Here is a 27,623-nt window from a genome sequence, read left to right as displayed (position 1 = left end):
TGTAGTACAACTGATTTTGTTTATTTCTAAACTGATCCAAAATCCAGCCATGCCACATTTACATAGATAATACATGGGATAATATACCAAATTTGAATGCAAGAAAGAAAAACGTATTCCACGTTTGCTTATTTTTTTAGTTTTATGTGCTGTACATGTCCTGAACTGCCTTCAACTTTCATATCGATTGGAATCTTGGTTTGGCTCTCTGATCAATGCTGCTTCATTAACATGAGAACAGATCAATAGCGATATTGATTGATTGGTCGGGTGAATTGAAAGTGTGCAGTTTTTCATATAGATACACCCCAGGCCTCGTTTCTTATCTAAAGGCGATAGTCTAAGTATAGAACAGGTATATTAGTACATATCTGCTTCAAATATATTCTGCGGTTAGTATACACAACCGTCTACAATTGTGTATTACTTAGGCAATACAAAGTAGCACAAAAATAAAACAGAAAATAGTCTTACATATTTTTGTGTTAGTTTTCTCTCCATTTCCAGTGCCATTTATTTTGCCTAACATTTACCGCAATCCTTTTCCTTTGTTTTCTTCTCCTATTTTCTTACAAAACAGTTTATTAGTCTCTTAATATAAAACATATATATAAAAAACCAGGAAATGACCCCAAAACTGTGTTTAGGTTCAAAAATGTATTTGTTTGTGCCCATTTAGAATATACTCATATACTGAGTATATATAGTCTGTGTTACAGTGTCCCTGAATTTCCCAGTATTAGCTACTCAAACAACGTGGGGTGTGTTTGATTTTGTGCCATTTTGTTTTAAGATGCACAGTTATATATGCAAGATTAACAAAAGCAGACGAGTCACAGGACTAGGCAAATCCTGTTGACACATTAGCGAGGTATTGTTCTCGGTGCCATTGTTATAGCTGCGCTCCAATTTGACTTCTAGTTATTAGTTCCCTGGAGTCCGAAAATTCAGATTTCATTTTATATCTGCAGGCTGCATCGAGGTTGTGCAGGGAGAACAAAAGATTGGAAGATGCAAACGTTTCTGGCACTTGCAGATTTGATGCTTGCTGAGAACATTTGTGGTGCAGTGTTTTGGGGGTTGCATGCAGTCTAGAAAGCTCAGCCATGTTCCATATAACTAATAACCAATTTAGGTGCATTTATTTCTAAAGGATTCTTTTGTGCGAATAATTGGAGAGAATTTTTTCATGTGCCTCGTATTTTATGTTGAAACTTTCTGTCTAGTAAAATCCCTGTTATGGGTACAGACAGATCATGTGTCCTAGCATTCCACTGTCACAGCACTTACACTGGTGATTTGAATGTCGTCATCATATATGGAGACATCGGAGGAACAATTCCTTTCCATACAGTGCCATAAATCTGGGGTTTCAGAATTTTAACTTCACCCGCTAGCTCACACGCAAGTGTCTCGTGATTTTGGCCTCAAGCCCATTGTATTTAAGAGCCAGATAGTAAAGGCTAGAGTGACAGGGGGCGAGGAAATGGAAAACCTGAATTAAAAACCTTCTGGAAATACTGCTTGTGTGTTTACAAAGAGTCTATGATAGTGATAACATCTTCAGAAATTGATGTGTTTCTTCCCTGAATTCTTCTTTATTTTGGCTTCATCTCCACCCTTGTGTTAACGTCATCCCCATCCAGATCGTATTCTTCAACTTGGCCACTGGTCCACACCTTCATACGGTCAGTCAGGTCGCTGCTTCTGGGAGCCAGGATGAAGTCGTAGATCAGGGCAGCACTTGCACCTCCCAGCATTGGGCCCACCCAGAAGATCTGAAATACAACATCAAACTCAGGTATTTCTTTCAGTGCTTTCCAAAATACTCATTCACTTTAGAGCCATTCTTGGAAACATCCTATGTTAGTCATTCATTTTCACGTTGGATTAGACCTGGAGGTGGTCACCTAATGGATTATGCATTGGGGTGGGAGCCAGGAACTCCAGAGTTCTAATCCTGGTTCTGATAATGAGTTGCTATGTATCTTTGAGCAGGTCACTTCGGCCAATATTGCCAAAGTTGTTGGGTGCTTAAAGTTAGGCACTTACAGGGAAAACATTTTGCATGTTCCTAAGTAAATGTGGTCTGATTTCCACTGAAACTATGGGAACTGCATGTGCTCTGTGCCTCCAAAAATCAGGCCACATTCATTTTGAGGTAAAATTTTCAAAAGTGCCTAAGTGACTTAAGCTCCCAAATCCCCTGGATTTTCAATGGGACTTAAGCTTTAAATTGCTTAGGTGACTTTGAAAATTTTACCTTAAGTGCCTGTTATGGATTTAGGCGCCTACCTTTAGCTACACAAGTTTGAAAATTTTAAACTAAACTAACTTTCCTTTATAACCAAAGTTACATTTTTTGTAACTGGGAGATGGATGGCATGGTAAGCAGATTTATACAAGTTTTCTCAACTCTGTCTTTTATCCTTCAGTTTGGGATTTATTGCATGCCCCAAATACTAAGAATAGCCCTACTCGCTAATGTGTAGCATAGTGATCATTAAAGAGAGGGGAGAATACTGCATAAATTCACATTGCATGAGGATTTGTGCAATCAAATCTTACAGGCATAAATATTCATTGAAAGTGATTTTGAAAGTTGTGTGCAATTGTACTGGTGGAAACCAAATTTCAAATTCTCATGCATGAGTATTCAATTCAATAATACATGTACACTTATCTAATCAGGAAACAGACACTTTATCATGTGATTTTAAATGGACACACTTAAAGACTTTATTCAAGTTCTAGACATTGTAGCAGTTCTAGTGGCATTCACCATTTTAAGCATAGGGAACATCTCTGAAATCTGTAGTATTTCCAGTGCCCTGATCCAGGACAGCATGTAAGCAGATGCTTAACTTTAACCACATGAATAGTCCCATTGACTTCAAAGCAACTACTCACATGCTTAAAGTTATTCATAAGCTAAAGTGCTTTCCTGAATTGGGGTCAAAGGCCCCATATATTCAAAGGCATTTAGGTGACTAATTCCCATTTATTTCAATGGGACTTAGGCGCATACATACTTTGAAGGATCTAAGCCTAAGTGCTCCCACTGTAATTGACCAATCACAGCTCACAAACACAGCTTGCATATTGAGTACATGGCCAGAACTATGCAGTAGGTCTGTTCAAAGTTAAAAGATTGTGCAAAATAAGATAAATGGGATAATATTGAATAAGAAATAAAGTTGAGGAGTTTGTGATCTGCATGCAGTTATTTTATGGACTGAAAAAATGATTTGTTTAACAAATGAAATATTAAGTTATTTGCTCAGCTCTGATGATAATATATCTTCTAATGTTCGTATTTTTGAAGTGCAGTCATACTTTCATAATGCTTTTTATCCAAAGAACTTAAAGTAGTAGGTATACATGGCAATGCTTAACAATTATCATGAACTTCATCTTAGGTTTTTGTCACTAAAATAAATTCCTGTAGAATGAATGATTTGAACTTACCCAGTGATTAGTAAAGTTTCTGCCAACCAAAGCTGAACCCAAAGACCTGGCTGGGTTAATTCCACAACCGGTGTAATCAATCTATGAGAAAGAAAGAGAACTTATGTTAGGGAAGTGATTCAGAATGTTATATGTTGCACAACAACAAAATATATGTGTCTGAAATACAGTTAAATCCATACTTAGTGATCACTTAGCAGGTTTGTGACCAACCAAATATGATTCTGAATGGAATCATCTATGGAGTCTTCTAGGGAATGGAATGGAAAAGAATAAGAATGGAGACTTCTATGGAAGATGGAGCAAAATTGTACTCAAGGGGCCAACGGTGGAAATCCGGCCCCATTAAAGTTAATGGGAGCTTTGCCATTTACTTTAATCGGACCAAAATCTCACCTCAGGTTCAGAGCAGTTGTGAATCAATGTAGTTTCAATTTTAATGGAATTATGCCAATATATATCCTGTGAGGACCTTGCCTGGTGCAACTGGGTATTTGGAATCATCTCTTAAAACCTGAGGTTGTCTAGTTTGGATAGTTTCCCTTACTGTCATTATTGAATATTTGCATATGCCATAGGAGTCTATGCCACCTTACAAAGGCCACAGAGACATGGTTCATATCCCAAAGAGCTTAACACTGAGATTATATGAGACCCACAAGAGATGACATCAGGCCAGGTTGGGGAATGGGAATATGTTCACAAAACAAAGCTATGATGTTACTTGTCTTCAAAAAAGCTAATTCCTTGTTTTATCTTATTTTGTTATCATTCTATTTTTAAACGTAGAATATTGAATGTTGATGACTCAAGGCAAATCACTGTGGGGAAGGAGTGGGGTTCGGAGGAAGGATTTGAAGGAGGAAAGGGCTGCATGGCATACAGAACCTGGGAAGACATTCCAGGAGCAGCAGGGGAGGAGTGCAGAGGTGGTCAGGGAAAAAGGAGCAAACAGAGTCTGGAGAGTAGCAGAGCTAGTTTAGTGCAGTTCTTGGTGAGCAAACTGTGTCTTTCACCTCTGCTGGTTCTAGGTTCATGCTGAAGTCTAAGGAATGGCTGTTACATTTGGAAATGAAGGCATTGTTTGACCTGTGTCTTTATAATTGTATACCAATGTCCCAAAGTACTGTATTAAGGAGTAATGCCATACAACCTGTAGAGTTCAGGAGCCTACTTTGTATTAATGTACTTTATAAGGGTGGGTTGCAAAGATGATATATTCAGTCTTCAGTTGGCAGGGCTGGCGAGCATTTCAGGGTGATACCAGCAGGATAAGGGAGATTTAAGGGGAAGATAGGGACTGTGCAAGGTATTTTGGCAGGCAGGTTGGAATGTATGGCCTTCTGGCCATGAACAGAATAGGCTAGCCACTCCTGGAAAAATCCTTCCAAGGGCCATTACATGGGAATTTGCAGAGTATCTACAATGAGAATTAAAACTTACAGCAAGAAGATGTCCTAAGGCAACAGAGAGCCCAATAGCCAGAGGTGCTGATCCTGAGATATCATTTCTTCTCCTGTCTGTGGTGGCAAGGACACACAGCACCAGCTGGAAGGTGGCAATTATTTCAATGCCCAGCCCTTGGCCTGAATTGATTCCCTCTGCAAGCTGTATGGAGACAAGAAGAATAATTTCATCTGACATTCTGAGCCACATGCAGGTAAGACTTGAGGTTAAAAACTCATACTGTATTAGTTCCTCAGTGAGAAATTCTAGGCCAGTCAGGCAATTTCATCTCTCATGTTGCTTTTAATTGACCAAAAAGAGAAAATCTAGAGTTGAAATACCAGCCACTGTACTCATCACATGCCCTGGAACTGTTATTAGATGATACTGTAAAACTATAAGCCCTTCCAGCCACAAGTTAAAACTGAGCTCCTAGACACAGTGGCTTTTGGTAACACAGCCAATTGCAGGTTTCTGCAATAAGAACATAATTTTTATGCCTATGAGAGACAGAAAGAACCCGGAATCTGCCATCTATAAGTTTAAGGTTACACGCATCCTATCCATTGACTTGAGCTCTGAGTGTTCAGTGTACATATTAATTTCTTCCCAAAACCTAGGCATTGTAGAAACAGATTGCACATTGCTCTGTCGTCATACAGCATCAAATGCCAAATAAATGCAAGGGGAAGAAATAAGGCAAGGAGAAAGAGAGGTGGTGTGGTCCATTGGGTAAAGCACTGGTCTGGAGGCTAAGAGACCTGAATCTATTCTTTACTCTGTCACTGATTTACTGTGGGACCTTGGGCAAGTCACATCATTTTTCTGTATCTTACTTTCCCCACCCTTTAGCTTTCATCTGCTTGAATTGTAATTTCCTCAGGACAAGGGCTATCTATTACTACCAGTTTGTACAATGCCTGGCTTTCTGGAGGCCCCGATCTCTTTTGAGGCCTCTCAGTGCTACCTGAAAAAAAGAGAACATTCACAATGCAAAAATGCCACACAGTTGCTGCTGAACCCTTCCGAAGGAAAGCAAGTTGTGGGGATGGACCAGCAATGACAGGCATAGACACAGCAATCTTGCTTCCACTCCGGTAAATCAGAACTAACTATTGAAATCCACAGTGTTACATCCCCACAAAATTGGCATGCATCAGATCAGGCCCTCAGTATCTAACACGTCATTGAGCTGCAAAATGAGTAGGTTTGCTTAGAAAAAAATGAAATTTGCTCATTTTTTGGAAGTTCCCTGGAAAACTTGTGCTCAGGAAACACACATGGATCATGCAGAGTACATGCAGAATGCTGTTTGTACTAGTTCTGTCTGTTACTAAAACAGGGCCTCTTTCTGATCTCAGCTACACTGGTTTCAATGAGGAGTAACTCCACTGAACTCAATGTTAAGTGACACTGAAACTGGAATCAGGCCAATGTAACTGAGAAACAAGCCTGCTCTGCGAAGTTTAAACCCAATGTCACTGTTATCAGTAGGTTATCCCATCTGTCATAGTATCTGCATTAAAAAGTGCAAGGCCATACATGACAATAACATATTATAATGATATTGTGACCCATCTGGAACAAGGAAAGTACAGGAAATCATGTTTGAAAATCTGTTCTCATGAGTTTTCCAGCCTAATTTCCTTAGGAGAGACATTTGGATAACTTCAGAAAAGTATCCAAACTTTTGGATGCTTAACAAATTCCTTTAACTTTCACCCCTCACTAGTCACTTTCCTGTTTTTGCCTTTGCTATGAGGCTTTCTCCGTCTCTCCAGAGAAAGAGAAAAATGATTGGGCTGGAGCCTCATCTGGCCTAAACCAGCACAACTCCATTCAAATCAGTGGAGCTTCATCTCTTTGCACGAGTTGAGGGTTTGGCTTATGAATAACACATTTTTTTACATGTTGCTCATGAAAAGAGCTGGATTGATAGCCCTACAGTTAGAAGTCATCTATTTCTCCACAGATGTCGAGTTATGTCAATTGCAATGGTGTTATTGTGCGATGTGGACACTCATTCTCTAGGAAGTGAATTGAGACAACCAAACATCCATCTGAACGGTAATAACAGTTGGGAGCTTCTAGTCTTAACTTAATAAGAATTGATGGCTCGGAGATGAAAACCTCCATTATCCAAGCATCCATACTAAACCCTTGAGCCACACCACCCCTGCTCATCTATGGGTTATCAACCCATTGCATCTGCTCCTTCCCACCCAGCAATTCCAAAAAGGCAGTTTATTTATTTCATCCCAGCTGGCCCACCAGCCCTCCCTTCAAAAAATAAATCACTTTAATTATTTGCAAATACATGGGGCTTGTGCTCCTAAGTCACTCTGGGTAAGTCTACACGGCAGCTGGGCAGGGTAATTCCCAGCTCGGGTAGATGTCCTTGTGCTAGCTCTACTTGAACTAATGCACTAAAAATACCGGATATGGTGCCGCAGCCAGCAGCTCAGACTGTCTGAGTACATACCGAGGGTCTTGTTCCAGGGCTATACTCAACTATGGCCACACTGCTATTATTAGGTGCTAGCTTGAGCAGAGATAATGTGTGCACATTTATCCACGCTGGGAATTATCCCTCCCGCATGCTGTGGAGATGTACCCTGAGGTATTTTTGAATATCCCACCTATCTATTGAATTTGCAAAGCCAAATGTTGAAATTTAGAAGCCAACTGCAGGTGCAGGTGCTGACCACCTATGAAAATCAGAACAGTGAGACATAGGTCCCCAAATACAGCTATGGAGTCAAATTCTCTGCTGGTGTATCATTGAAGTCCTCAATAGCAGAGCGACAACTAGATTTGCCCTTCACGTCAAAAGATTTATTTTAAAATAAATTGCACCTTGAAAAACAGCTTTAATCCTTATCTATGGGAGGCGGAAATCATATTCTTCCTCCCCCCTCCGCCCACCCACCCCCGACCAGAAGAGGCCCATGTTCAAAGGTCATTCTCTGTGTAAATCAACACTTATTGATGGGCTCTGTGGAATCAAAGAAAACCTGGAAAGGTCATAGGAAACCTTTACCAATGTCATAGGAAAGCATTTCCTTTTGCATGGGCTTGTCAGACGTAATTACATCTGGCCTGAGAGGCACATGCATTTTCACTGGAATAGCAAGGAGGGTGGGCCATGTTCCAAAACTCTACAAACCTGGACCAAACATGTGATGGTTTGCCCTGTTTTTTTCTCTTTTCCTTTGGTCAGATGTCAGTAAACATGCAGTGCTATGGAGGTCTGTCTGCCCTGTCCTAGAGGGTCACTACAGTGATATACAAACTTGTATTAAGGCAATCTGGGGCCCTGTGTGCACCACAACATGGGGTACTCTATGGTTCCATCCCCACAACCATGCCATACATTTGGAGTGGAGACAGCAGGCAGCCCACTTTTCCCCCACAAAGTGGAGCAGGGTAACTTCTCCCCATACTTACCTCAGCAGCTCAGCTGGGGTGTATCTGCTGGGATGAGTAGGCCGGGCCTGCTGAAATCCTTTATCCCTTCCAAATACATAGCCCCCTTGCCAGAGTGGTGCTGATGGAGTTACCTCTTTCACACACCTTTGAGATGCATGAGGCAGTTCACGCCACTCAGAGCTGTTGTTTCAGGCTCTCTACAGACTCAGGCAGACATAACTATATTGGTTACACTTGGGTCAGGTTTGCAAGGTTTTCTTCACAACCATAGAGCTAAAAACTTCTTTTTAAATGAAAGCTTATTTTTTTATCTAATCACCTGACTCCAGGATCTGAGGCCCTAGGCATGAACCGAGGTTGCCTATGCCTTCATCTGAACCTAGTAGCATACAGTATTTCAGGATGACAAACATTCTACTGGATTTAACCATCAGAACATATGTAACAAGAAACACACTGTTTTCATAGGAACATGCGGTTCTGATGTTCAATTATTCCATTGTTCCCACACATCTGCTATCCCACATCTAGCACCATGCACCACATACCTGACCAAGGTGCTTGTCCTGCAATTGGACTTGCATGGCAATTCTACAGGATCGGAGCCCAGGTATGCAATGTTTTTATTAGGAAGTATTCCTTCCTGGCCTTTGCAGTGGTCAGCTAATGCTCTGCAACATGAGATTTGATCGCCTCTCTAGTGCGGTGAGGAGCAGCCCATCTGTCCCCTTAAACTATGTTTTTGTGGTTTCAATTCAAACCCTTGACAGTTTTTGGCAGGTGAGTTTCCTTTGGTCTTTTTTTTTTTTTAAGCTAATATGCTAAAAAGAAAATTAGGAAGAAAGGGGGCCAGCTGGTTCTGAGGAGGTGGTAATAAAGGGCAGGGCCTGTCGCCTGTACGTCTTAAGCTCAATCATAGAACTGTTTGGCACTCAGCAAAAGTCAGTCCCACCTGCCAGCTGTTCGGTGGTTTATGTGAAAGCAGTAGATGGTCCTTGTCCAGTTCCTAATGTTCACATCGCAAAACCCACTAGCCCAGTCCCACCTCTAGATTGGCAGTTTCAGCGGAGAATGAGAGAGGATGGAAAAGCAACTAAACTCTTACGTTTACAGGTAGCACCTCGAAGTAAGTCGTATTGTGGCTTCTGGTGCCAGTGCTTATGCTGTATCTGACAGGAAACCTTTGGCCCTCATGGATTCCAGGCCTACAACCATCCTGAGCTCCACATTTTACTGTACACTTGTTAAAACAACGGACTCAGTTTGCTGAACAAGGGGGAAGAGGCAAAGGTTGCTCTAAGCCCCCTTTACACCTCATGCTGGTGGGCCCTGAATTGGCCTCTGGCACAAGTTGTAACAGCCACTGATCTGTTCTAACTTACAGTGACTAGAACATCCCAGGGTGGCTCCCACACACCCCATGGCGGGGGGAAGGGGAACGGGATTCCCCCACATTCAAGGAATCCTCCATTGCTTCTTTAGGACAGCTTTAAGGTCACTTAGTGCCGTTCCGGCAGCACAAACTGACCTTTCTGGGAATGAGAATCATTCTCAATAACCATAAAGAAAAGGAGGACTTGTGGCACCTTAGAGACTAACCAATTTATTTGAGCATGAGCTTTCGTGAGCTACAGCTCACTTCATCGGATGCATACCGTGGAAACTGCAGAAGACATTATATACACAGAGACCATGAAACAATACCTCCTCCCACCCCACTCTCCTGCTGGTAATAGCTTATCTAAAGTGATCATCAAGTTGGGCCATTTCCAGCACAAATCCAGGTTTTCTCACCCTCCGCCCCCCCACACACAAACTCACTCTCCTGCTGGTAATAGCTTATCCAAAGTGACCACTCTCCTCACAATGTGTATGAAAATCAAGGTGGGCCATTTCCAGCACAAATACAGGTTTTCTCACCCCCCCATCCCCTTTTTTTCAAAAAAACACACACACAAAAACTCACTCTCCTGCTGGTAATAGCTGGTAATAGCATGATAATCAAGGTGGGCCATTATCATGCACATTGTAGGGAGAGTGGTCACTTTGGATGAGCTATTACCAGCAGGAGAGTGAGTTTTTGTGTGTGTGGTTTTTTGAAAAAAAGGGGGGGGGGTGAGAAAACCTGTATTTGTGCTGGAAATGGCCCACCTTGATTTTCATACACATTGTGAGGAAAGTGGTCACTTTGGATAAGCTATTACCAGCAGGAGAGTGAGTTTGTGTGTGTGTGGGGGGGGGGGAGGGTGAGAAAACCTGGATTTGTGCTGGAAATGGCCCAACTTGATGATCACTTTAGATAAGCTATTACCAACAGGAGAGTGGGGTGGGAGGAGGTATTGTTTCATGGTCTCTGTGTATATAATGTCTTCTGCAGTTTCCACAGTATGCATCCGATGAAGTGAGCTGTAGCTCATGAAAGCTCATGCTGAAATAAATTGGTTAGTCTCTAAGGTGCCACAAGTACTCCTTTTCTTTTTGTGAATACAGACTAACACGGCTGTTACTCTGAAACCTGTCAATAACCATACAGTATGATTTTAATAATTGCAGTAATAATTGCAATATTTTTTGACATCAGAGTCATACAATGCAAGCAACGGCTTGGGTTATACTAGTGCATTTCCGTGTTCTCTTTGTTACTGCCTTGCCTAAATGGAACAAAAATGAATAAAGAATGCCAGAAAGGTAATGAGAAATGGGAAAGAGCATACACCACTGTCCATGTTATACCAGGTGCTGTATAAGAACAAAGAATGACCACTCAAAACACAAATTTGAAGAATACCAACTCTAAGAAGAGAGAGGAAATGTTTCATGTTGAAAACGAAATATCATTGCTTGTAGAGAACCTAGCACAATAGGGTTCTGCTCCTTGACTCAGGCTCCTAGGGTATGTCTACATTGCACACTAAGCCCGGTCTCTGACTCCGGTTTCAGCCCAAACCCATCTTCTGTCTGCACACTGACTAGGGTCAGAAAACATTCAGGAAGGTCCTCTTGATTTTGTTATGGAGTGATATCCGAGGGAAAGGGCCGTATCACTCAGACACAGCACATCTATCTCTTCCAGAGATAATCTTCATCTGTACAAGCTTCACAATTGCCCATTTCCGCAATGGCATGGTTAAAAGCCCTAAGCTTCATTACTTGAGCACTGATTATTAAGCGTTGCTCAGGGAGAGCACACCGCTCCCTGTCAGCGATTATTTTTATCTATATAACACTGACAACCATTCATTGACTCCATGGCCACGTAGAAGAGTGTGGGCTCTAAGTAAATCCGTTTTGGCGTTCACATGCAGAACTGCAGGTAGTTCTACCGCAGCACACTCCTGACTTAAAGTAGATAATGTCAAGAAACAGCTGTTTATTTTTGCCAGTCTATTTTAATCAATACTTGGGATTACATCACCCACAGTTCAGTTCACACGGCCCATCTCAAGTCTTGGTGAAGGCAAGCAGGTGATGTAATCTGACGGGATGGTTCAACAGCCTGCAAGACTCAATGTACATTTATTGTTCAAACAGTGATCGCTAGTGATCACGCATGGAGTGAGCAGAATTCCTTCTCTATGCAGTTGTGGGAAACATATGGCAACCACATTGCAAATAGCTATTAGAGGTAACAAAATGCTTTGCTCTTTGATTTGTCCATGAGTGGAGGTATTCAAGCTGCCTTCTTGCTGTTGCTTTTGATGGACATATTTAGCTGACCCATTTCCACCACTTTGAGCAGGAATGTGGGCAATTAATGGCATGTTTTCTTTCCTTTTGTTTTATCAGAGAAGGACATTTCTTAGTAGTCTGACTTCAAAACAGAAACAGGGAATGGGAAAATAAACTGGCCCAAGGTGAATCTGACTATGTACTTTTCTGGGGGCTTCATATTTTTTGCATTAGGGACAAAAGTACATCACGTCAAAACATGGTTCCAATTACATGGACAAGACAATAGAAAGGACATTATTATTTGTTACCCAAGGTGGTTTTATCACGTGGAATTGCCCTGTATCATCTAGCACCCTTCTAGCTATGTAGCGTATTTTCCAGGGGGTTGATTTACTTTTTTATATATCAGGGGATTGGTTAGTTTCTCATCATTCCTTAAAAATATGGAACTCTTTGCAAATGAGAACGTCACCCTTGCATAGGGGACATATTCATCTTTGTCTCTTCCAAACACTTCTCTACGTGCCATACTCATATGTTTTCTCCTGGAATGAAAATTAAGCAATATGGAATGTAGAATTTCATTGACAATAACCTCCAGAGTTACTTTTAGTGCCATTCAATTCTAGAAATTACAGGTGGAAAAGACCTGTTAGGTCTTCCCTTTAGCAGTACTGGAATTTTCCCTATAGTATGGCTTATCTAGTCTGGTTTTAAGGAAAGGGATTTTCATCACCTCTCTTGGGAATCTATTGCATAGTTTTGTAGAGTTTAAGGCTCAAAAGCAACATTAGATCATGCAGTCTGACCTCCTGTGTATAACAGGTAATTAATTTATATCTATATACCCCTATATTAAGCCCAAAGGTTTTAGTTAGGCCAAAGCATTGTAATCCTAGGAGACTAAACTGTGTGCTGCAATGTACTTTCCTGTCTCCCATCTCTACTGCAAGTTAGTATCCCTAGACCATCCTAAATAATTATTCTCCCATCTTCCACTAACAGGTAATGCATATTCATGCATTAACCCTGAAGAACCCCACATATGGCATAGCTTGCAAAAGACCTATATAGGACCGTGAGAGTTAAAAGATTCTTCCATTGTGCTGGGCTCACTGAAATCCTTAATTCCCCCAAACTTTCTTTTAATATTTGTAGAATGTAAATGCAGTGTGCACAGAACCTAGCATCTCTGCGGCAGTACTGTGATATATATCTTAATAATAATAAAATAATAAACTAATAATAATAATTTATAATAAATCATTAGAAAAGGAGGACTAGTGGCACCTTAGAGACTAAACAATTTATTTGAGCATAAGCTTATGCTCAAATAAATTGTTTAGTCTCTAAGGTGCCACTAGTCCTCCTTTTCTTTTTGCGAATACAGACTAACACGGCTGCTACTCTGAAACCAATAAATAATTAATATCTTTTCCCTACAGTGAACTCATTCTTTAGTATGTTAAGTTCAAGAAGCTTCTAATAACTAGCACTAGACATCCCTATATTTCCCACCATGGACATTAGCTTACCCAGTCCATCTCCCTTCCAGTGCAGGTCTGTTCCCTAAAGAACATTTCCTGCTGCTTTCCCCAGCCCAGTTTGAAGTATCCTAAGTGATGCAGCTCTCCCCACTTCTTTCAGGAGGCTGTTTCACAGACATTCACTCTCTGAAAGTGGTCCTTACTATTTAACCTAAACACTCCCCTCCTTAATCTTACCCTGTTCTTTCTAATGATAACTCTTTGTACCATCTTAAACGATTCATCTCCTTCTTTTCTATTCATACCCTACAAATATCAATACACTATTATCATACCCGTTAGTCATTGTTTAGCCAACCTACAGAGATTCATATTAAATTCTATGATTCTCATCTCATAAATCAGTATCTGCAGTCCCCCCACACAACCATTTCTGTTGCTCGACCCCAAAGTCCCTCAGTTATTTTGTTGATACAGGATACCTTTCCTAGGACTGGCTCGTCCGTTGTTTCCATTAACTCAGGTAACTATGTCCCGACCACCACAATTCATGCTGCTGTTCCAATTGGATATGAGCAGCATCACTTCCTGTCCTAGCCTGTACTTAGTGTTTTTATGCACTGTGGAACTGTGGCAGCATTTAGTCCCAGTGATGGTGGCAATTCAATGGGGGACCAAAACAATCCCCCTATGTCACACCGTTATTTTTAAAGGACTTTGAGATATTGTAGGATCACAGCACTGAAGTCAATGGGACTGCTCACATGACTGAAGTTAGTACAAGCTATGTTATCAGGCACTTTACCGACCGCAAAGCTCTACAAACCAACATTTCTGATCTTCATTGAAAGTCCGGTTTATAGTCCAGTTGGCTCAGGGGCGGCAGGCTCCCTACCTGACTCCACATGGCTCCTTGGAAGCGGTGACATGTCTCTGTTGCTCCTAGGTGGAGGAATGGTCACAAGGGGGTCGGAGTGCGGGAGGGGGTGCAGGGCTAGGGGTTGGGGTGTGGGGTGCGGGCTCTGGGAGGGAGTTTGGGTGAAGGAGGGGGCTTGGGGCAGGGGGTTGGGGCACTGGAGGGGTTTCAGGGTGCTGGATCTCAGACAGTTCCTCGCAGGCGGTGACCTGTCCCTGCTTTGTTGCATAGTATTTTGTTGAGTCAGGGTAAAAATGCACTATGTCCACGATCCGGCAAAGCACAGAAGTATGTGCATAATTTCAATCCCATTGAAATCAGTGGGATTACTCACATGTTTAAAATTCCACATGCTTAAGTGCTTTGTCAAACCAGGGCCCAGATTCTGTGAATTATTATAAAGTTATTAATATTGCAATGAAGTTGTCCTCTTCATAACTCTGCAAAGGCTTTGCCATTCAGATTTATCTTTGTTTGTTACACAACAGGTAAAGCATTGAGAGTTCTCCCTGACCTGACTATTTAATGATGTTAAATCCTCAGAAGTTGGGTAATTGATTAGTAACATGATGTTAATAATTGTTCTTCTGAAAGGCCTTTTGTGGAAGAGCTCAAACCACTTGCCAAACACTAATTCATTAACAACATCCCTGTGAGACAGGCATTATTACACCCATTATTTATCTGGTTTTGACTTATATAGTGCAACTTGTCACAAATCTCTGGGACACAGAGAGGTTTAACTGGTTTTTTGTCTAAGGCCACACAACAGGGGCATGCTCCAAAGCCCATTGAAGTTAATGGAAATCTTTGGAAAGACTTCATCAGCCTGTCGGTCAGTGATAGGACCTGCAGTAGAATATGGGGGCACAACTTCCTGTCCTCTGCCAGACTCCCTCCCAACAAATACAGATGAGAGAATTCTAGGTGCCAGCCCAGACATTTCGCTAAGCACAACAGCTGTCTTCCATTCTTTGGACAGTAGACAACCTCAGATAATAAGACCCAACCACCATCCTCCCACCCTTTCCACTACATGGTGAGAAACTAGTCATTCCTTTTGTGTTACAGGGCCCCACATGCTATAAAGAGAAGAATAATGGCTTCATTTATATTAAACCGACGTATATAAATCTAACATATGCGTCCAGTGGCAGACAGTAAATGTCAATATATCTGCAGGGCTTTCATTAAACATCGCCAGTGTGAGGCAAAGCATTTGTGGAAGAGTCTCATTCCACTTTACCTTTGTGTATTCCCCGTGGGAAAGTTTCCTTGTGAAATGATTTTTAATTTTGCTGTTTGGGAATAAACTAGGAAGGTTTTTGTTTTCTAAACTGAATTAAAACTGAGTAAACAAATCCTTTTTAGAAGATTGTTTGGAGCACTTAATTATACAGATAAACTATTTGTTACTTCCTTCATTGGTAACTTGTGACTATGACAATCTCCCACTGTATTTAGACACTGGAATAACTATCTGGCTTTGTACAAACACCACAGTGTGGGCACTTGTTGATTGACTTGGAGTAGCGTTAGTTTTATATTTCTAAACCCAAACGCCAATGAAACTGTGAAATCTTCCTTGGAATTAAGGGGATACTCAGAGACTTCTCAAGCCCGAGGTAGTTTATACCTTTAAAGTCCACTTTCTAAAGGTAAAATGTGGCCATATTAATATTCAAATAGGCTTCTGGAGTAAAGACAGCAACTCCTGCTCTCTCATTTCTCTGCCCTGAGCGTCAACATAGAAGCAACATGAGAAAAAGGGCTAAGGGCCAAATTCTGTCTCCATTACATCCACGTCACCTCTGTCTATTCTATTCAGGATATCCTGTGGCCCACATCACCATATATTGTGTTTAGATTCATCAGAAAGGGATTGGGGAGATAACATGGGAGTGAGAGTGAAGAGCAGCAATAATAAGGGAGCTGTGCTGAGAGTTGGAAGAGTTCGAGAATCGGAGAAAGACCGACTGTCTGAGGTGTAGATGGTTTTCCCGGTGGAACCCAGGACACAGCAGGATTTCTAGGCCGCATCCCCTAACCCAAGTGGTGGATTACAGACCTGCGCCTCTGTCAGGGAGAATAACTTTTCAGCTTGGAAAAGAGGAGACTAAGGGGAGTGATATGATCAAGGTCTATAAAATTATGAGGGGTGTGGAGAACGTGAATGAGGAAAAGTTATTTACTTGTTCCCACAATATAGGAACTAGGAGCCACCAAATGAAATTAATGAGCAGCAGGTTTAAAACAAATAAAAGGAAGTTCTTCTTCACTCAGCACACAGTCAACCTGTGGAACTCCTTGCCTGAGGAGGTTGTGAAGGCTAGGGACTATAACAGGGTTTAAAAGAGAACTGGATAAATTCATGGAGGTTAAGTCCATTAATGGCTATTAGCCAGGATGGGTAAGGAATGGTGTCCCTAGCCTCTGTTTGTCAGAGGGTGGAGATGGATGGCAGGAGAGAGATCACTTGATCATTACCTGTTAAGTTCACTCCCTCTGGGGCACCTGGCATTGGCCACTGTTGACAGACAGGTTACTGGGCTGGATGGACCTTTGGTCTGACCCAGTATGGACATTCTTATGTTCTTAACTTTGTTGAGATATTCAGACACTTTTCCCCTCCCATTTATTTATTTGTCTATTTATTTTCCTGTCCAAGATAGAGGACAGGCCCCGTGTAATTGATTTAATGGAATAATATGCTGTCCTAAACTCAGATTTCATTGTCTTCAGTGGAGCTCTTCCCACTTACCGTCAGCTCTGAATTCAGTTCTAAATTTCAATGTAATTATTTATTTTTCATTGGGATTTTCCTTTTAGAACACATGGTATCAGGTTCTGCTCCGGTTCCCACGTATGTAAATCCAGAGGGGATTTACTGAGTTCTTGTTGTTATTGCTATTATATTGTTATTCCTGTTTGTATTGGGGCAGCATCTAGGAACCCTCGTCATAGACCCAGGCCCGCAATGTGCTGGGTGCTGTACAAACACAAAACCAAAATTATAAAAGCAAAAAGACAAGCTCTGTCCCTGAGAGCTTTTTATCAAATATAAGACAAGAGACAACAGATGGAGACAGACCAACAGGGGAACACAAGGAAACAATGAGACAATTTGGATGTACAAAATAAATGTCATTTCTCAAAAATGAAATTTGCATCATGATACCTATTTTTTAAAAAAATCCTGGAATGCCGGATTCCTAAAATGGCTAATAAAGATCACTTTTACATTTTGAATTTTTTATCGGCCTTTCTCAGTTAGTAGGACCTATTGTTATCTAGTGTTTCCAGTTAATCTAGAGAGTGGGAAAGCAAACACTCATTGACTATAAATCACTGTGAAAAAAGCAGGAAACTTCTATATGAGAACAGGAAATTTTCTACAGCTGTTTTTTCCTCCTTTAAAATTTGTGAACTAATCTGGTGCTCAGAGAGAAAAAAAAAGGGTTGTCATAGATTTGTCTTTATACAACTCTGATTCCTACATTTTCTAGGATTCTCTTATCCTTTAAATAGTTGCCATCTTCCATACACCCAGAGAGCCACATTTTCGGCTGGTATAAGTGGACACAGCTCCATTGACTTCCATAAAGTTTTACCCATTTACACAAACGGAGAATTGGACTCGGAGACTCCCACAAGCTACTTCCATTACCTCATTCCTTCCCTCCATCCTGCCTCTCACCAGAAAGACCTCTTCCCCTCCCCATTTATTTCCAGATTACTCCCTCATGTGCCAGATTCCCAGTCCGGATCAATACAGATAGCTACTTTTTTCATGCCTAGTGAATCTCAACTGGATTTGGCTCATCCCTAGAAAGGAAGGCTTGGTAGCCCTGCGTGGCCTGGGGCAAGTTTCACCTATACACAGCTCTGCCAGGGCATCTCTTCCAGTGAAATCTGTGATGCTTGCTATGCTTCTCGTAGGCCTGCCCTGAGCCTAAAGTGAAAGATGCCAAATCAAAGATTCTAGAAAGTAACATTCACTGCTTAGCCACAAAACAGGCAGGGTGGTGGTAGTGAGAGTTTCCTACAAATCTTAGCAAACACGTCTCCACTTTAGAATGGAAAACTCTAGATCAGAAAACAAATTTCACCAAAAAATTTTCAGGGGGTGGGGGGAGGAAGTTCTGGTTTTTCACTGAGGAAAAAAAAATCATCAGATATGTTCCAGACAGTTCTACTCACTCTTAAATTGCTGGGACCTCCTCAAGGGGTTTAAAAAGATTGCACATTTCCTTTTAGTACCTTGAACAAAACTAATAGGTATGATTAGGTCTATTGTATCCCATTCTTATGCAAGTCTATAGATTTTCTCCCAAAATTTGAAGTCAGAGAATATAATATTTTGTATTTAAATAGCACATTTATTCCGAGGATTTCACAGCACTTTCCAAACAGGAATGTTTACCTCCTCCTAATACTCCTCTAGCCACCACCATCCAACTGCTAGTGGTCCACTTCCGGGCATAAAACATCCCCAGGGGTGCTCTATTCTAAGCCTCTATTCTAAACTGGACTGGCAGGTGGATGGTCCCAAAAAGTGATTCTAGAAGCCAAGGATTGCTACACCCCTTTCCCCCATCCACACCCACTGTACTATGAGCCAGGGTGCGGTTTAGCAGCTGCCACTGTAGCTCTGTGCCATTTAAGGAGCTCCCACACTGAGGAAATCTTCAAGCGGCCCGTTCAGCTGGTTTTATGGCTGCTTCACTCCATTGGATAGGAGCATTATCATACTGTAGGTTCAGGGCCATCATGTCAATTATATTTTCTTAAGAAGCGGTCAGGAGGGGATAGTTCCATGCATTAAGCAGATGTGCTGATTTGGGTGGAATTAATACCTCCAGACAAACCGTATTCCCTAGACACTACGCACGTTGTGCAAGGATCTCATTTACTTAGTGATAAGACTATCTCATAAGTATAGTAGAGAAAAAAGCTGGGTTCGGTAATTTCTTTTAGTGGACCAACTTCTGTTGGTGAAAGACACAAGCTTTGGAGCTAACACAGAGCTCTTCTTCAGGTCTGGGAAAGATATTCAGAGTGTTACAGCTAAATACAATGTGTTCCAACTTGTATTTAGCTGTGACATGCTGAGAAACTTTCCCAGACACAGTGTTGAAGAAGAGCTCTGTGTATGCTCGAAAGCTTGTCTCTCTCACCAACAGAAGTTAGTCCAATAAACAATATCACCTCACCTACTTTGTTTCTCTAATATCCTGGGAGCAACACAGCTCCAACAACACTGCAAACAGTTATAAGTATAGTGTCTTTTACCAAAAGGGTTTCAAAATACATATATTGGGCGTGACTCGCCCATTGCAGAGAGCACAGGACATTTCTGGGGTGGTAGAGAGCAGCTATGCTGCATGAGAAACACTAATCACTCATTTTTAGGTAGGGAAGGAAAGAATAACTTCTCCAAGTGAAACTGCATCGGGACACTAAAAAGGTAACATAGCCAGGAAATAACGGCTAACTCTCTTCTTCTTCCTAAATTAACTATAACATTTACCCGAGGGCTCCAGTTGTATGTCTCATTCAAAAGGTGGATCTTCTCTCACTATGGAAACAAGTTACTAACATAGCAACACCACTGCGGTTTTCAAACAGTGATTTTCTTGTGCTCTGTATCTTATCAAAGTCACCCATCTCCCTAGCCGAATGCTGTTAGCTACTACTCTGGTATGAAGTTCAGCTAAAAGACTGAAATATTATAAGGATAATTCTATAGGTCTCTTCATCCCCCCGAAATCTCAAAGAGCTCTACAAATTATATATTGTATGCAAGGATCATTTTGCCCACCACTGAAATACAGCCACCTCTGGAATGCAATACAGCAGCTGTAGTGTGTGTTTAATAATGCAGAACATAACAACACAACAGGCTAGGCCAGCAGGAGAGAGAGAATACTATGGTTATTGAAACCACAGAGGGAATTTAGGTATGCAGAATGTAATTACTTATGTGGAAATGTGATCAGGGAGCAAGGACTCAAGTCTTTGTTTTATAAAGAGTGTCATGCCCTCTATAATGTCTGTAAGAAGTCCAGACCTCAGATATCTGTCTCATCTGTCCAGTGGCACCTCCAGGAGTCCAATACTCCATAACACGGGGCTGGCTCAGAGGAAGAAATCCTGCCTACTTATTCACCATCCTTGACTTCTAAAACACTGGGGTTTTCTTTGTAAGTTCCACCACCCAACTCCTGACTCAATCTGATTTTGTTTAGTTTAAGATTGGATGAGATCACAGTCTGAGGGAGCAGCCATAATGAAAGAGGGAAACAGGAAAAACTGAATCACCACAGCACAACATCTGAGCCCTCCTACCATCCACAGAAGCCACTCCTGGCACAGTGGTGATAACACAGCCTCAGAGAGACCAGAGCTTTCTCTAATCTGTGATAAGAGCTGTGTGAATAACCAATTCTTTGGTTTGGTGGCAGAACCAAAAAAAAAAATGTGTTTTGGGTCCACCCAACCCTGAAATGTTTTCAATTTTTCAATGAACTAAAAACAGAACAAAAGTTTGACCCAAACCCAAACCGTTTCATTTAATTTTCAAGGAGGTTTTTTTAAGTCCTTTCAAAAAGTCAGCCGAAGTAAAATTCAAAACGAAAAGTCATTTGACATTGAAAAACGGAAACGATTCATTTAGAAAATATCAAAATGACTGCTGGGCTGAGCAATCAGTCCTGGTGCTGAACAAGACTCAGAGACCACGGCTTGTTCTCCTCAGAGAGTTACTTGCATTGAACAGGTGCGCATGGATTCGCCCTGTAATTGCAAATTGCTGGGGAGGGAAGGGGCATGAAAGTAGTGGTTACTGCCGAGCACTGATCCTGCTGTGGTGAAGAGTTGCTGTTGTAGTGAAGCCCCCTCCTTCCTCTTTTGGGCAAGACTTTTGAGTCATCTCCAGGCCTGGTTAACCAGACACCATAAAACCATTTTGCATCCCAGCTTGTACATTCATGCGTCTGCCACTGTTGATTCATCAGTGGAACACAGCCTACTTGACTATGGGTGTAGCAGAGGGACTATCCATTAGAGAGAAAGTCCAAAGCACACTCGAGGAACAACGTGAAGTGAAACCCATACAAAAGGACACCTTTATTAGTGTGATCTCCTTGGAGACTGCTCCAAAATATCTCCAAATATACTGAATCTAATTGCGTTCTGGCTTTGCTAGAAAGACATCTCCTTTATGTAACCAATTTCTGTCAGTCCACTGCATGCTCCCTTAAAACAGAGCTGATTGTATTTATTGTTCTTGTTTTTCCTCCTCTGTCTAGATTAATCTCCTCTAGTACTCATATTTATTTTCCTTGCTTTAAATTCTTTCATTTAAGGCAGAATTATCACTAGTTTTCCAAACTTGAAGAAAGGTCTTTTAGAACAAGCAAGGAGCTTGCTTGCTAAGCTTCACAGTGGGGTTCTCAGCAGCTTTAATAAGTATACAAAGCCACAGAAAGTGCAGTAAATTATGAATTCATGAAGCAGTGCATACATTTTTCACAATCTTATAATTTCAGCCATAGGAAAAATTGACTTAAAATTGGCATAACATATTTTACTGCAATCTGATAGAAGTGTTGAGATAATCATTGATGGGCAGCAAATATCTTTGCTACAGCAGTTATCTGACCACATATCAGTTGCCTCTTGCCTGCTTTTCATTAACTTAAGCAGGTTGTTGACCATTAGTAGTCTGTTTAGCGTAAGTAAATGACACGTTAACAATCCATAGCTTACAGATCTGTCTCAAACATAGAATAATCAGCTACATTCAAAAGCTAAGGTTTTGTGTCTTGAATTTACTCTGCTCTTAGAGTTCTACCATATGGAAACTAGTTTGGGGTGAGAAGCTGAAATTATAAAAAAAAAAAGATGCAAGTTGATGGAAAGAGATGCTTCCTCTGAACTGCAAACAGATACCTTTCCTGTGTTAACACTGTGTTAAAGACTGACAAGGGAGGGGCAGATTTTTAGAATTGCACATACCCAGCTTGTCTCTTACTGTCCCTCAGCACTAGTGTCTGATTCAAAGCCTGCTGAACAAAATAAATATATTTCCCTTCATGGCAGTGGCTTTTGGATCAGGCCCTTTTAATGTGGTCATCTTAGTGTAACACTGACAGGCCCCAGTCATCGGCAGGCAGGACTGAACCTGGGACTTCTAGAGTTAAATGCATGAGCCTCAAGCCATATGGCTCTTAGCTAAGGCTGGAGAGCAAACTCATTAATCTCCTAGTGGTCTCAGCGCCATTAGAGGGGACAGAACACCAGACCCAGCAGGTGTGTGGGTTACATTAGCACCGTATAGTCCCTAAAAGTAAACCCTTTAAAGGAGTTCAAATCCTTTCCCTGCTCCCTCCCTCCACCCTCTTTCTCTGCACCCTTGCATCTCTCTTGGTGTGTTTTGTTATAACTGCTGTCATTTTGCTCAGTTTGCTTGCATTTCTTTTTGTCTGTTTGGTTTGCTGTTGATAGGCAGAGAGGGTCACTATTACCACGATGCACACATGCAGGTCTGAGACTGCGTGTCCACAGCAGGTGGTCTATTCACTCACCCTTGTCACGTGCAAAGGTGCTTGCACTTTTGGGGGGAGTGGGGGGCTCATGAAAACTGAGAAAATTTGACCCTAATAAACTCTGATGATGTTACAACAGAAACCACTCCTCTAGGAACCATAGCCCAGCCTAAAAGCCTCTTCTTTTTTTTCCCCACACATTCAGAGTCATGTACCCTCTCATTCCCACTGAAAGCACAAGCAGCTGAAGCTGTTGGCAATAATATAAGTTCTATCCCTTCCCTATTGTACTCTAGTTAAAGCGGGCAGCACTGTGCAAAGGCAGATCTACATTGTTTCTGCTTATCTTCTGTTTAAGGGCGGATCCAGCCTGCTCTGAGGCTTGACCTGTGCGTTTTTTTCCCATGTGACCTATCGTGACAGGTTCTGAAAAACCCTTCTTGTCAGGGCAGCTGCTGTGCTGTTTTCCCCGGCACCGAACTTAGCCACCCAGCCAATCTGGACTGGCCAGTGGGAAGCAAATAAATTTGTTTTCCTCTCTATTTCTCTCAAAGGGAAAACAACAGCTGCTGCTCTCCCCATCTCCAGGGAGATTCCCCCACCGAGACTCCAGCCAGAACATTTAGCACTGAATGAAAAATCATTTCTTCTGAATATTTGACAATGAAGACCATTGATACCCACACTCGCGATGTCACCTTAGAGAGCTACATTAACTGCATGATAAGGGTGCTGACCAGTGTCCTGGACAAATTCCAACTTGGGGATATGGTCACACACGGCGCTGGAGCCATAAAATACCATGGTTTTCCCCTGCAGGGTACTCTCTTCCCCTAAAAGCACAAATTCCATTGAATTCCACTGAGTTGCTGTAAAGACTCAGAGGCTTCCTTCCTGCAGGTCAGGTGGAATTTTTAAGGCTCCTGGGGTAAAATCGAGTCCCACTGAAGCCAATGGCAAAATTACCATTGATTCCACCCCGACACTTTGCATATGCAATTAGATTTAGTACATACATTGGCTGGCTGGGAGGGCAATGGGGAAAAATATTGGCTCATCTGGGGAAAAAATAGTCCCTGATTTTGTGGTATAGTGCCTAAAGGCTGAGGCACATGCCCAAGTGGAGGGAACATTTTCTCTCAAGAAATGGTTCTTTCCCTCTCAGAGCCAGCCTGTATTTGCTTTATTATCCCTGTAGGCTTTTCTCCCTGCCTTCTTGTCATTCCAGCCCTATCTTCCCAGTCTTGCCCCCTGCCTCCCAGACTTTTCTCTTTGGGGCTCCCAGCTCGTGCAGTGTAACTCATAACTTAGGGGGTAGTCCAAGAAACAAAAGGGGGTTTGTCTGGTGTCATGTATCCACCCAACAAAAGTCCAGGTTCAGGGCTCTGGGATTTAGGATGAACCAGTGCATGAGGGTTTCATGGCTGGCCAGCGTGCAGACGGGGAAATCCAAATGCTAACACTCTGGGAAACAGACCACCCGCATTTAATGGCAGCTGGCCGCTAGGTATTTGCAGGAAACCTCTTTGGTTACATCATGTCCCATGTGCTTCTCTCCTGCATGGTCTAGTTCCCTCCAACATTGGTTTCAGAGGGAAAGAGTACATACCGTTTTTAGACCCTGATCCAAAGCCTATTGAAGTCAATGGAAAGATGCTCATTGATTCCCATGGGCTTTGTGTCAGGCCCATAATTATCATCAAAATTTGGAAGCTGAGTGGATAGATGGATCATCAAATCCTCTGTATCCACAGATTCCAGAGAGGTAAACAAGCAACTAATATTGCAATAAGAAAACGAGTAATTTTGCGGATACAGACTAATATGGCTGCTACTCTGAAACCTAATATTGCAATGGAGCATGAAGACCAATGACACCCACTTGTTTCTCTGGAGTAACTTATTAAATACCAACTTTTACTATATTTTTCATAATTTCATTGTAATTGCCTGTAGACACCACCACAAGTTAAACCACAACACATTATTTGTTCATTTAATACTCTTTGACTTGTTCTGTTTGTTTTCTCTTGCCCATAAAGGGCTTACCTGTAGCAAAAGACATATTCTGATCAAAACCTTCTCTTGCAAATATGCCCCGTGAATTAAACTGGGTGCTGAATATTAATGTCACAAACTGCCACCTTAAATTTTTTATATGGGAGGGAACATCCAGAAGATTTGAAATAAGTGCACTGTACAGAATCAGATGGAGTAACTAGCCATAAGGGAAAAGGAGTACTTGTGGCACCTTAGAGACTAACCGATTTAAATTGGTTAGTCTCTAAGGTGCCACAAGTACTCCTTTTCTTTTTGCGAATACAGACTAACATGGCTGTTACTCTGAAACTAGCCATAAGGGAAATCCCAGTTTTAATATTCCTGTAGGTAACACTAACAAGGTGTTTGTGGCTATGTGATTGACATTGAAAATAGGCTCATTCTAAGCCAAACAAATGCTTAAAGATATGTGGATCCATTTAGTTGCCACTCTGGTCAAATGCCAGTGTTTTAAGGAGGAACAGCTTCACTGAAATGATTGGAGCAGCTTTATTGAAATTACTGTCCACAGTCACACAGCCACAAACATCTGGCTGTAAAAGTATTGAAACCAGGGCTCCTATTATAGACAGTTGCCTCACCTCCTCTTGGACAGAGCAATGCAGAATTCAACATTTCCATAAGTGTATTTCTAAACAAACAAAAACACAAGAAGTGGCAACTGTAACTCGGTGTCAGAGAGCAATTCGGCTCTCAGGGTAATGCAACACGTACATTTCATTGTAGATTTTTGACAACAGGATTTGCTTTGCTACAGATCTCGCTCCCTCCTCCCCCCCCCCACCTTTTTCTCTCTGTGTTTAGTTAGGTACCTATGTTCTTAGCCTCCATCCTGGGGTTATCTGAGCCCCTAATTAGGTAGCCTATACAGAGTAACCTGAAAAAAATAAAAATATATATTCATCTATGCACATTAAATGGCATCACCAGAAAAGATATGTAGACTGGGATTTTCAAAGTCTGCTAAGGTATTTGGATACCCAATTGCCACTATTTTTAATGGGAATTGGGTATCTAAATCCTTTAGGCAACTTTGAATATCTCATGCTTGACGTACAAAAGCAAACACAAACATAATGTGATTCCAGTAACCAGCAACATACGACCTTGTTTCAGGAAAAAGAGGACCTTCTCCTTGATCTCTGTCTTATAGAGGATGGTTTGTATATCTGTAAGCTTACAGTAGTAGCTGTACTAGCAAGTGACAGCATGAGCCCTAAAAACTTTATCCCATGGCAATTGAAGTCAAGGCAAAGGCTCCCATTGACTTCAGTGGGTTTTGGATGAAGCCCTATTTTAAACACAGTGTCTTGCATTATGACTTGCTGCCTCAAACAATCCCCAGACACCAGATTGCCCTCCTCAGTAGGTTAGTGATCTCACATTAAAACTTCTGCTTGAAAGTGGGAAAGAAAAAGTTATCAGCTTTACCGCATTGAGCCCAAGGGAGTTGTTTGGAAGAGATGAAGTGACTCCAGAAAGAATCGCCGTGGCTACCACTGCTCCTAGACACTGGGCAACGATGTACATGAAAGCCTTCAAGACACTGATCTGACAGCTCAGCAGAAGACCCAGGGTCACCGCTGGGTTCAGGTGGGCACCACTGATGTGACCCACACTTTGTGCCATGGTTGCAATCGCGATCCCAAAAGCCAGCGAGACCTTCACATTGTCTTGAGTGGCTGTGGCTGTCTTGTTGCCGACTACAGGAAAATTGTAGCCCAGTGCTGAGCCGATGCTGATAAAAATAAAGAGGCTCATGGCTAAGAATTCAGCCACTACTGCCCTCCAAAACATTTTCTTTTTGAATTCACTAGCCATCTTTTCTCTCTTTCTCTCTCTCTCCCTCCCTTCCCCTGCTTGATATTTCTCTTTTGAGATCGGAGGAGAAAGCTGAAGAAAAAACAGAGTTCTTGGATTATTTATAGGGCTTTGGGTGGTCTGTAGGAGGAAAGGGGTGTTACACAAAAGGAGGAAAGAACATCTACATAGATTGATGTAAGGCACTACATGCATGCCAAAGTTTTTCTTCTCTTTTTTTTTCCCCTCACTTCCCCTCCCCTCAGAGACTCTGATCTCTGCTGCTATTTTTAAGAGGCTTTTTAAAATCCTTATAAAAGAGTGCTTCGGGGTGCCTCAGGAGTTTTACCATCACTTGGTTACCCTCTATGTGGTAATTCAGCATGCAAGTTGGGCTGCAAGGTTTTACAGGATTTCTCTCTCTTTGGACTCAACCAAAAAACAAGGTATCTGTGCAGGCTTGTATTTTAATCGGTCTCGATTTCAGCAGAGGCTGGCTGTGACAACTGAAAGTGGGTAAATTAAACCGACAGCTAAAAGTGCACTCCAGAGACTGTAAAGATCACATTGTATTTCATTTTAAACCAGGCAGGCAGTGTCAATTTTGCTATCCCAGTGTCAATCTAAAATTATTGAAGTAATTTGGAGGCTTTATACAGGTGTAATTATGATCAGAAACAATTCAATTGCAGAGAATGGAGTTATTCCGTTTTTTACTGGTGTAACTGAGATCAGAATCTGGCACTTTGTGTGTGTGTGTGTGTGTGTGTGTGTTGCACTTGTCACTTATGTGCT

General features: G+C 41.7%; 1 protein-coding gene and 1 long non-coding RNA gene across 3 annotated transcripts in view; one reads left to right on the top strand and one right to left on the bottom strand.

The window, feature by feature from the left end:
* Positions 1-26,961, bottom strand: AQP1 (aquaporin 1 (Colton blood group)). The gene is made up of 4 exons (XM_048837453.2): positions 26,460-26,961; positions 4,912-5,076; positions 3,469-3,549; positions 1-1,778 (listed from the first exon to the last, which is right to left on the bottom strand). Exons 1-4 carry the CDS (start codon positions 26,847-26,849, stop codon positions 1,599-1,601), a joined length of 816 nt encoding a protein of 271 aa, XP_048693410.1. The 5' UTR covers positions 26,850-26,961; the 3' UTR covers positions 1-1,598.
* LOC125631170 (uncharacterized) overlaps positions 26,947-27,623 on the top strand; it is a 92,550-nt gene continuing 91,873 nt past the window's right edge. The window contains exon 1 of one of the 2 annotated variants that reach the window (XR_007354872.2): positions 26,947-27,274. This is a non-coding gene — a long non-coding RNA (uncharacterized LOC125631170). The remainder of the gene's footprint in view (positions 27,275-27,623) is intronic. The other variant, XR_007354870.2, reaches the window with a different exon arrangement.

This window comes from Caretta caretta, chromosome 2 (genome assembly GCF_965140235.1).
Source record: "Caretta caretta isolate rCarCar2 chromosome 2, rCarCar1.hap1, whole genome shotgun sequence".
Taxonomy (NCBI): Eukaryota; Metazoa; Chordata; order Testudines; family Cheloniidae; genus Caretta; species Caretta caretta.
This window is presented reverse-complemented; position numbering and strand designations above follow the sequence as displayed.

Excerpts from the sequence above, each read along its gene's own strand:
- AQP1 (XM_048837453.2), bottom strand. The coding sequence starts at position 26,849 with ATGGCTAGTGAATTCAAAAAGAAAATGTTTTGGAGGGCAGTAGTGGCT. Across the intron at positions 3,550-4,911 it reads CCTTAGGACATCTTCTTGCT|ATTGATTACACCGGTTGTGG; the intron begins GTAAGTTTTAAT and ends TCTTTCTCATAG. Across the intron at positions 1,779-3,468 it reads GAAACTTTACTAATCACTGG|ATCTTCTGGGTGGGCCCAAT; the intron begins GTAAGTTCAAAT and ends GTTGTATTTCAG.